The 11985-nt window shown below is 37.4% G+C and overlaps 1 protein-coding gene across 2 annotated transcripts in view; it reads right to left on the bottom strand.

Annotated features, from left to right (window-relative positions):
• The window catches only part of Nup62cl (nucleoporin 62 C-terminal like), an 85200-nt gene that overhangs the window by 50380 nt on the left and 22835 nt on the right, over positions 1 to 11985 (bottom strand). For both annotated transcript variants that reach the window (XM_029556055.1, XM_008852979.2), the window contains one exon: positions 3342 to 3448. In XM_029556055.1, coding sequence (XP_029411915.1) covers positions 3342 to 3448 — 107 coding nt within the window. The remainder of the gene's footprint in view (positions 1 to 3341; positions 3449 to 11985) is intronic.

Raw genomic sequence — 11985 nt, 5'->3', positions numbered from 1 at the left:
TTGGTCCATGCTAAGAGCTATGGCTAATCTGAGTTATATAGTAGATTCTGTCTAAAAAAAAAAAAGACCCACCAAAATAACAACAAAAAAATGAAAACTTTCCTAAAATGGTAGATTTAAATGGAAACTGACCCTTAATCATATAGCTCACAATAGCTACAAAAAAATTGACATCTATGATTTCTTGCATCTACAACCATAGCTTCTAGTTGGCATAAAACAAATTTGGACAGATTTGGGACTAACTTTAGGAGATGATCAACTTTTATAGTGGTAATTAACTTTCAGATAACAAAATCTCTGTGAATTTGATTTCAATACATTAGACACTATGGAGAATAGCAAGACAGAAATGAGACAGTCTGACTATGTAGCCTAACTTGGCCTTGAACATATGATCATTTGCCTTAGCCTTCCAAGTACTGAGATCAACAAAAATTCTTAAATTTAAAAGTTGGTAAGAATTTGGGAACAGGTTTGACTGCAGTCATCTCAGAGAAATGATGTGATTTTTCCATTTTTTTTCAGTATTGGGGGATAAAACTGAAAGCTTAACACATTCTGGGCAAGAGTTATACTTATAGGCAATATCCTCAGCTTAATCATTATTTTGAACCAATAAATAATACTTATACATAAGTACAGGATGCAGTGATTCAATACATGTACACAATGCATAATGATCAAGTCAGGATATCAATGAGATTACTTTTTAGTCCAACAACAGATTGCAGTCAAAGGCAACTATCACTGATATCAACTATCTCTTTCTATTCTTTGGCAATCATCTCTTAGTGTATCATTTGGATATTCTGATGAAATTGTCAAAACACACTACAACAGCCCCACAAGCAGCACAATTATTGCTTACTTGCTGTGTGTTGCATAGTCATTTCCAATGAATTTCTTAATATCCCAATAACTTTTAAATCTTACTAAATGGACTAGGAGCTGTTCTACCTCCTCCAGGGAATTGCAAAATTATACTATCAAGTGTTCTAGCCAAAGGTTTCTGGACAATCAGCTACAGAGAACATCATAGTAGCTACCAATGGTAAATTTATATAGTGTTCTCAGTTGAAAAATTCTTTAAGCTTCTGGTTAAATTCTTTAAAAATAGTCAAGGCATTTGATATGCAATATCCAGAAAAGGCAAATCTGTAGACATACAAAAGATGAGCAGTTATATCTAGCTGAGAGATCCTCTTATGTTGATATAGATTATCTAAAACTAGACACAGTGATGGGTACATAATTTGCTAAATTTAAAAATCTCTGAGTTAAACTCTTAAAATAAGTTAATCCCAGCACTTGGGAGGCAGAGGCAGGCAGATCTCTGTGAGTTCAAGGCAAGCCTGGTCTACATAGTGAGTTCCAGGACAGCTGGGGCTACAGAGAGACCCTATCTCAAAAAAAGACCAAAAAAAAGTTAATTTTATGATATGTAAATAATAACTTATTCAAGGTAATTAAATGATACTGTGGGTCTGGTGAGGTGGTCCAGGAGGTTAAGACACTTGTTTCCAAGCCTGATGACCTGAATTCAATCCCTGGGACCCACATAGTGGAAGCAGAGAACCAACTCCCATAAGTTGTCCTCTGACCTCCATCACGCACCTCCCTGAAACACACAATAAATAACTAAATGCAATAAAAGTTTTGGGTCTTTTTGAAACAGGGTCTCCCTGTAGCCCCAGCTGGCTTGGAACTCACTATGTAGACCAGGCTGGCCTTGAACTCACAGAGATCCACCTGCCTCTGCCCCCCAAGTGCTGGTACTACAGGCGTGCACCACCATACCCAGCTTATCAATGCAATAAATTTTTAAAAAAAGAAAAACAAGTGTATTAGAGATAGGAAACAGAGAAGCCTGTCAAAAGTCAGAGAACAAGTCTTTAAATGTGTGTGTGTGTGTGTGTGTGTGTGTGTGTGTGTGTGTATAAATATATATGGATTTTGGAACTGGCCTGTAACAAAGAAGTTGGCATTACAAGGCAATTAATGCCCTGTCTTTCAGTTTAAAGTGCATGCGCGCGCGCGCGCGCGCGTGTGTGTGTGTGTGTGTGTGTGTGTGTGTGTGTGTGTGTGTGTATGTGCATGTATACATATACAGATCTGGTTTCTGAGACTGTGCTGACCTCAAACTCAAGATGTCTTGCTTCAGCTTTTTAAATTATAGGATTGTAGGCATGTACTGCCATGTCTGGCTGAATGCAATAATTTTAGCTCCTAACTACAGACATAAGGATGGGGATTATATGCCACTATTCATGTTCAATAAAGCATCAGTATACCCTGGTGAGATTGAGACTAAGGATTAGAAATCATCTTGTTATTATAGTATTTTAAGGTATCCATACTACAGATAGGATTATAATTCAACCAAGTTTAGAGGTGAACATCAAGGCACTGTGAAGGAGATATTTCAAAAGCACTGTTAGCTTATAGGACTCTCTAAGAAAGAACTGCCTAAAATAGATGTAGAATTACAAATTTTTAACTTTTGTTATTACTCTACTAATAGAAGATGTGTACAGTAGAAGCTGGCATTACAAGGCAGTTCATGCCCCACCTCTCTGTTCAAAGCATATAGATGTTCTACATGGAAATGTCATGACATTACAGTGTCAGTCAGAACCAAAAGCTGAAGCTGGTCTTTTGTTATGTTTCACTTTTATTCCATTTTTCACTATCAGTGTGATTTAATTTTGTTTAATTTTTATTGAAATTTTATGATTTTCATGTAATATAATTTTATAGTATTTAGCTCCTTTCCCCTATCCACACCTCCCCTTACTACCTGCTGCCCAATTTAATGTACTGTATAATATATATGTACATATACATGTATGTATATGTATATTTGGCCTATAGAGCCTAACTTGTGTTCACAAATGTCATTCAGTGTGGGTCCACTTTGAATAGGCAAAACAGAAAGACCACAAATCTGGCCTACACATAAGAATACCGTATAGCAAGGCTCTAACACTTCTTTCCCATGTTCTATTTGTCACAAAGACAATAAGAACTTCTTCCAATCGGTTGAATTCAGCAAAACTTTTTCTATTCTTAATAGTTTCAAGGATTTGTCCTAAATCCTCACAGTGTTAACGAATTAGATGCTAAAGTGTATCACTTTAACTCATAATAACCATGATAATAAACTTACAGCTAAATGCAACACAAAAAGCTCCAGGCAAAGCAGCTATTGACAGCAACAGTCATATATGGGTTCAAACATAGTGATTATGAGATGCAGATATCCATAGCTTCTACTGGAAAACTGAGTTAAGTGAGCTCATGGGAAATAATAATAATTTTTTGAAATGAGTATAACTTACATGCGAGTCCTGTGGCTGCCATACAGGCAGATGCATTTGACATTGCAGTATACATCATGGTGCTTGAATTAGCAGTGGTGGACACAGCAGCCGATGCTAGAGACAACCTAAAAATCAAAGTAACAGAATATTGACTATTTATTTGGATTTTGATCCATAATTTTTGCTTCAATAGTTTGATAATAAGCGTTCTTGATTATATGGTCTCTATGAAAACAAGAGAAATGGAGTATCCTGTACCCTTGGGTATTAAGGACATTTACCAGGCAAGTATAGTAGATGAAGAAAACAACCAATATTATTGCACAAAAAAATCAAAGTAACAGGCAAAAAATAATAAGTAAAAATAACTCCTTAAAAGTAAAACATCATTGTTAGCCAGGCATGGTGGCGCACGCCTGTAGCCGCACGCCTGTAGTCCCAGCACTTGGGAGGCAGAGGCAGGTGGATCTCTGTGAGTTCAAGGACAGCCTGGTCTACATAGTAAGTTCCAGGACTGCTGGGGGCTACAGGGAGACCCTGGGTCAAAAAGACCAAAAAAAAAGTAAAACATCATTTTAACAAGATTCATTTACATGGAGAAATCAAAACAAAGAATGAAAAAGCAAGTAACCATGAACTAAACCTATGAAATAAACAAATAGTGAAAACCTGATTTTATAAATGTTCATCAGAGTTGCCTAGTATTGTCAGCCTCTAGCACCATTACAACAATACATGCTACTTCACTCAAAAAAGTCAACACTAAGGGGCTGGAGAGGGCTCAGCGGCTAAGAGCACTGACTGCTCTCGTAGAGGACCCTGGTTCGATTCCCAGCACACACAAGGCAGCTACTAACTGTCCTTAACTCCAGTCCCAGGGGAATCCAAATCCTTCTTCTGACCTCCGCGCCACTGCATGACACGGGTGCACTCACATACACGCAGGCAATACACCCATACTCACAAAATAAAATAAAAAAAAAGAAAAAAATGTTTTTAAAAGTCAACATTAAAGAAACATCCCCTCCCCAGAAATGCAGCATGAGAACTTTTCTGGACCTGTTCCAGCGTGAAAGATGCATAACTGGGGAAAGTGGAGTTTTTATTTTAAACTGTCCTAAGGGTGCACAGTGAAAGAAGTGACATTTATTTAAGAAAATCTGTTAAAAGTGAGTAATCTAACAATGCGAGTCTACGGAATATGAGCCATAACTCACTCCCTTCCGCCCATTCCTTTGCTCAATTTTCTACAAGTAACAGTCCAGATAAGAGTTGCTGAGAAGACCGGATGCCCTCTAGCCTATCTCTCAGTCAACAGATACAGGACCTCAGAGCAATCAGGAAGCAACCAGCATTTCTGAGCACCTCCAACACAGATGTGAAGGGCAAAATTCCTTATGAATATGGCTAAGAGTTCAGGGGCTTGCTTCCCTTAGCTAGCTTGCATCCATAGGGTAGACACTCCATGACATACAGGGCTGAGAACTGTGGGGTCCCAATCACCACACCTTGATTATCTAGCCTGAATTCATTTGTAGGGCTGAGTTCCACACATCAAGAAGTGATCAAGATCAGTGGCTATTACCATGGCTCAGCACCCAAAGCATTTACTCAGAGGAATATTTTGCCCAGGTCTAAAGGTTGTTCGTAAGAATAGAGAGCTCCCATGCTATCCACAAAAGAAATAATTTTATTTAAAACAGAAAATGAAGTAGTGCTAGTTGAAGGATTTCCTCTTACAAGATGAAGATTTGATGGTAAATAATTAAGAGGTGATAGGTAGCTTTATTAGAACGAGTTAGGCTTTAAGTTCTCTTGTCTACCAGAGTTAACCAGGATGTATTCCACGGTGATATACGCTATAACATGAACAAACCTTGGCATCAGTAAACTAAATGAAAGAAAGCAGACACAAAATGTTACATATTGCACAATTTTATTTATACAAAATGTACAGAATGGGCAAAATCATAGACAAAGTGCATTAGTGGTTGCCAGGGGCTGCAGGAGGGGTTAATGGGGAGTGACTGCTAACTGGGTTCAGGGTTTCTTTTAGGGGTAATGCAAATGTTCTTAAACTGCATGCTGGCGATAGTTGTACACTCTGTGACTGCATTAAAAACCACTGAATTGTACAATTTCAGAGGCTGAATTGTAAGATGTGAATGAATTATGTGTCAATTATGGTGCTATTAAAGGAACACATTATCATTTCAAAAGAAGGGGAAAAAACATTTGACAAAAATCTAACGCCCTTTCATGATAAAGATACTCAACGAACTGGAAATATAAGGGAACATCTTCAACTCTTACTACTGACTTTTAATAACATTATAGATCAAGGCTATTTATTCTTTCCTATGAGGTAAATCCTCCCCATCCTAGTTCTCCAATGGCTTTTTATTTTGCTTTTACTCTCTAGGTAGCCAAATATTTCCAACATTTTTCCTTTAAGGTATATGTCTCCATATCATGTTTAAAAGAACTTTCCCTCTTAAACATATGAAAAGTCTTCTATCTAATTTGTAGGAGAAAATTGCAAATTGTAACTACATTGAAATAAACTTCCTGTAATAAATGACAAGAAGTCAAAAACTTGTAACACACTCTATTAAGGACATCGAGAAAAAAACAGGCAGTCTCACAGGTTCCCAGGGACAGTGTAAATTGGTACAACTCCTGTGGAAAATAAGTGCTCAATGCTTTAAACATTATAAATGCACCTATCATTTAAAACAAAAATATTTCTGGAAATTTATCCATAAAGAAAGTGCTTTATGCCAAAGAACTATACATTGAAAAGTGATTAACTATATACTAAAAGTGGCCAATTTTGTTAAGTGTATTTTACCATGATAAATAAATATGTAACATTTTTTGTATACTTGTGAAATGACATGTAAAATGATAACCCGAGCCAGTAAGATGGCTCAGCAAGAAAAGACACTAGCCACCAAGCCTGATTATCTAAATTCCATCCCTGGAATCCACATGGTTGGGGGTCCACTTGGTGGAAAGAGAGAAAATAACTTCTGGGAATTATCCTCTGACCTCTACATGCACACCATGGCTTGTGCATGCACGCTCCCCCATCCCCCCATTTCCCACATATATACAAATAAATGTAATACAAATGATATGTACTAAATCACTGTTTATGTTAGCTCAAATATCAATCACAAAGAGATCAGATATACAAATTATATAGTATATCCAAACCAAGGGATATTATACTGCTATAGAAAAAGTACTGGAGAATCTCTCAATATACTGCTGATATAAAATGAAGTGCAAAACACTTTAAATAAGTGTTGTATAAATGTTATGAGTTTAAAAAGCAAGGTAGGAGCTGGAGAGATGGCTCGGCGGTTAAGAATACTGGCTGTTCTTGCAGAAGACCCGGGTTCGAATCCCAACACCCACATGGCAGCTAACAACTGTCCATAACTTCAGGTCCAGGGGATCTGATGGCCTCTTCTGTCCTCCGTGGGCAGTGCATGACACAGGTGCACTTACCCACACACAGGCAATACACGCATATGCATAAAATAACATAAAAATTAAATATTCAAAAAGCAAGGTACAGAATACTGTATAGAATATGTAATCTATGCCAACAAAGGTAGAAGGTTGAGGCTTCTGGTATGCAGCAGTGGGGAAAAGACACTGCCCTAAGATGATGCAAGCCTGGCAACCTGCCTTCAATCCCTGGAACCTATGTAAAGGTGGAAGGAGCCAACCGACTCCATGAAAGTTGTCCTCTGATTTCCACATGCAGGCCATTGCATTTGCGCCCCTTCCATCATACACACCCAGTAATAATAATAATATTAAATATTTTTTAAAACTTGAAAGGCTAAGAACACAGTTTTTATTTAGTAAAGAAACTCTGGAAGAGTATATACAATTATAGTAGTTCACTGCGTATGGGAAAGGGGTGACAAGGGCAGGAAGGCTATAGCATATTTATTTGTAGAACTTATCGTTTTATTTTGGAACCATTTGCCTATATCATTTAAAAATTATACATAGGTATATGTTCTCCTATTCAATCTGGGAAACATTATTTACATATTTTCATATTCACTTATGCCTTAAAAAATTTACCATCACCATTTTCTACCTTTAATTCATGCAATATTTCTTATGACTAATATTTCAAGCAAATTTTTAATAACTTTCCCTGCCAAACAACAGTTAGTCAGCTATTACAATTAATTTATTCATTATTTTATTCTCTTCCCCTATGGATTTAAAATGCCACCTTCATAAACACAGGTTTGTTTCTGTGTATTAAAATATTTCACTGATTTTTTTCTTCCTATCCCTGTTGTATAATAGCTTTTCAATGATTATAGCTCTAGAATTATTTATTTTCACATCACATAACATTTTAAACTTACAGGAAGAGATAAATTTATACATTTTCATCTTTTCCTGCAAGCACTCCATCAAAATACTTCCCTAACAAAACAACAGGGATGGGAGGTCACACATTTATTCCTCAATTTGAATTTCATAAACTTCTCAAGTCCTTCCCTCTTTCCTTCTCCTAAAGAGTAACTATGAATTGCATTAAATGTATAGATTAATTTGGAGGTAAAGGTCACTTTTATGTTACTGAGTCTGTATATTCAGTAGCTAGCTTCATTAAGCAGATTATCTTTTATATGCCCCCATAAAATTTTGTGGTTTTCTTCATCTAAGTCGTTCACATTTTAAAAAGTTTATTTCTAGACATTTTATATTTTGGGTTGATATTGTTAATAGGCCCTTTTCCACTATATTTCCCAACAACTATTGCTTAAAGATAGAGAAGTTATTGATTTCTGTATTATTTATTTTGTAACGGGCTGTGTTACTGAAACCTCTTCACTAGCTCTAATTAAATTTCTACTTGATTTATGCTCACATTTTAAAATCCTGATCATTTGCCTCAGATACTGGCATAATTTCAGTGCCTGTCCTTAAATCACATACCCAGAGGTAACTAAGTAAGCAAACACCACTTAATATGATTTGCTTTTAAGTTAAACGAAATTTACTCTAAAACAGAAAAGGATTTAAGACACAAAACCTTATTTTCTTGATTATAGAACAAGAATAGAGTTTCTTAACTTGTCACTATTGACATCTTGGAACTAATTGTACTTTGTTAAGACTGTCCTGTATAGCATAGGACATTTACCTAATAAATTCCACTCCTAGGTTTATATTCAAATGACTTTATATCCCACTACACAGTTACCCACACATTAGTGTTTACTGCTGCTCTAGTCACAATAGCTAGGCAATGGAATCAACTTAGATGTCCACCAACTGATAATTCGATAAGGAAAATGTGGTATGTGTGATGGAATATTACTTAGTTGTAAGGAAAAATGACATTACCTGGGAAATGGATGGAACTTGAAAAAAAATTATGCTGAGTGTAGTAACTTGGGCCCAGAAAGTTATATACTCTCTCACATCTGAATCTTACCTTTGGATTTTTTGTTTTGTTTTGTTTGCTTAGCTTGGAGTACAAGTGAAAGCCAGAAAACTAGAAAACAGTCATTTGTGGGGATTTGCATTAACGGAGGAGGAATAGTAGAATGTATGTAAAACAAAATCAAAGAGAAAGAATTCTGGGCTGGAAAAGCATGGAGGGTGGCGAGAGATAGGGGATAAACGAGTGGGGTAACCAAAATGAAGGGTATATGAAAATACCATATGGAAAACCTACTATCTTGCAACCCAATTAAAAAAATGTAATAGAGGTAATACAACACACCTGAGATTAAAAAAAAAAAAAAAACAGGAAGTACTGGAAGGTAAAGGTTTAAATATTGATGGGGTTGGGGTATAGGTGGTAAAGAGGGAGTAGGGAGTTGACCAAAACTAAGGCTGTATGGAAATCTACCACTTTGTAATTACAAAATACTTTTTTTGGTCTTTTTGAGACAGGGTCTCCCTGTAGTCCCAGCTGGCCTGGAATTCACTATGTAGACCAGGCTGGCCTTGAACTCACAGAGATCCGCCTGCCTCTGCATCCTGAGTGCTGGGACTAAAGGCGTACACCACCACGCCTGACCAATTACAAAATATTTTTAAATGAGTTTGAACAGAGGTACCCAACATGAGAGAACAAGGCTGCTCTAAGAAGACATGAGTTATTTTTTAAAATCTCAATGCCTGCTTTCCATAGGGATTGCACAAGTTTGCAATCCCACCAGCAGTGGATGAGCATTCCCCTTTCTGACATCTCCAGCAATTGGTATTGTTTGTTCTCTTGATCTTAGCCAGTCTGACTGGGATAAGATGAAGTCATAAAGTGGTTTTAATTTGCATTTCCAAAATTACTAACAATGTTGAACACCTTTTAAGATGTTTCTTAACCATCTTTATTTCTTCTTTTGAGAGCTCTTTCTTTGGATCTTTAGCCCATCTTTTATTTGGGCCACTTGGTTTCCTGGTTCTTTTTGAGTTCTTTATATATTCTGGAAGTTAAACCTCTGTCGGATATGTCGCTGGTAAAGATTTTCTCCCACTCTGTGGGATTTCTCTTCACTTCCTTGATTGCTTCTTTTGATGACAGTAGCTTTTTAGTTTAATGAGGTTCCACTTGTTGATTCTTTGCCTCAATTTCTAAGCAATTGATATCCAGTTTAAAAAATCCTTTCCTACACCTATATCTTGTAGGTTATTGTCAATGTTTTTTTTAACAGTTTCAGAGTTTCAGGCTTCACAGTGAAGTGTTTGATCCATTTGAAGTTGACTTTTGTGCAAGGCAAAAGATAGGGGTTTAGTTTCATTCTTCTATAGGTGGAGATCCAGTTTTGCTAGTATCATTTGCCGAAGATACTATCTTTCCTCCAGTGAATGTTCTTGGCCCCTTGGTCAAATATCAGGTGACTGAAATTGCATGTACTCAATTGTGTCCCATTGATCTATGAGCCTATTTTTGTGCCAGTACCATGTTGTTTTTATGACTATAGCTCTGAAATATAGTTTGAAATCTGGTATAATAATCCCCCCAGCATTGCTCTTTGTACTAAGGGTAACTTTGGCTATCTGGGGTCCTTTGTGCTTCCATATGAACCACAATTTTACCTGAAAAAATATTGGCAACTGATTGCTGCTAGATGAAGAAGAGCTGATCTTCCTAAAACAAGGGACTCTAGATAGGCTGACTAGACCTCAGTGGATGGACTTGCACTGGGGAACAGCTGGAGACACTAACTTGACTCAGTGGGCCTTGACAGGGAAGACAGAGTATATGGGCTCCAGTCTGAAGGACTATGGGAGGGTGCTGGTGGGGATGGGGGTATAAAGATGATTAAGACTGATTTAGATGTTCTGTATGAAATACACTAAAATTCAATAAAAACAAACTTTAAAAAAAATCTCAATGTAAGGCATGAGATAACTCCCTACAAATTACTCTTCAGGGAGGTCTCAGAGTCTTCCAAAACAAAACAGGCTGCTATTTGTCACTGCAATTGTCACTGCTACTGGTTGCCCAACATAACTATATGATAAGACCTTATCGCTAAGAACACCACACTCCTTGGTTGCATGACATAGGGAAATTGATCTTAAAACTTACTCCTTGTTGTCTAGCTTTCATGGTGCTAGAAGGTGCTATGCAAGCTGCTAGGAAGAAGAGACAATGATGATCTTAACCCAGATTGGGACCTTGCATGGTGTGATATCAACCTACCAGGTAAGATGTGCTCACTCATGCAATAGTGGCATGACTTATGGGGGTAGCAAACTGCTTTCTGATTGGATTTGAGGCCTAAGCCACAGGAGAGGAATCAAGCCTGGTACTATAAACCTGATCAAACCCCTATGGCTCAGGAGGTCATGTGCCTGGGGGGGAGCACATACTATTGCCATATGGTCATGTTATCCAAGTTGCCTTGTAGATATTTATTTTTATACCCATAGACATGGGATGCTCTTAACTTTGGTCAGAAAAGGTTTTTGCAGTGGGCAGCAGCTAATATCGTAACTGATCATGGTGCTGAGAAAAAGTGACTGTGAGTGTTTAGTACTAAAGACATCTGCATCAACTTCCCACACACCAAGGCTCAAGGAACATCTGAACTGGGGAATGGGTGGCAGCAAGAATGAAGGATGGCAAGGAGTGCTGTTCATGGTTATCTACACAAAACCTGTACAAGATCAAACTAGTCAAGATTCCAGTATGGATGGAGGACGAATGAAGCCCTACCCCTAGCTGAGAAACTATTTATTAGTAGATGGCTGCTGGTGGAGGAATAATTGCTTTTCTTTGGGGTCTGGCCACTGGTAGTTGCCCATAGTCTAGTGAATAATCCACTCACTTAATTGTCATTTGACATACGTATATGGATAGTACTCAGTGGACTTAGTGGGAAATAAATCAAAACATGAAGTTGAGAGGGGTTCCTGGTGGAATGGGCCAAGGTGTGGTGGAAAGGGGAAATACGGGAATCAAAACACATTGTATACATTGTATACAAAGACAAAATGTAGGTAGAAGAATCAGTAACAAGGATTTTTTTTTGCATTTTTTATTGATTTTTTGTATTTCATACAGAACATCCCAAACAATCTTATTCATCTTTATACCCGCATCCCAAATGGCACCCTCCTATAGTCTCCCCCACCCACTGGAGCCCATATACTCTGTCAT

This window comes from Nannospalax galili, unplaced genomic scaffold (assembly GCF_000622305.1).
Source record: "Nannospalax galili isolate Female #2095 unplaced genomic scaffold, S.galili_v1.0 scaffold25, whole genome shotgun sequence".
In the NCBI taxonomy this organism is placed as follows: Eukaryota; Metazoa; Chordata; class Mammalia; order Rodentia; family Spalacidae; genus Nannospalax; species Nannospalax galili.
Note: the sequence above shows the minus strand (reverse complement) of the source record. Positions and strands in the feature narration are given on the sequence as shown.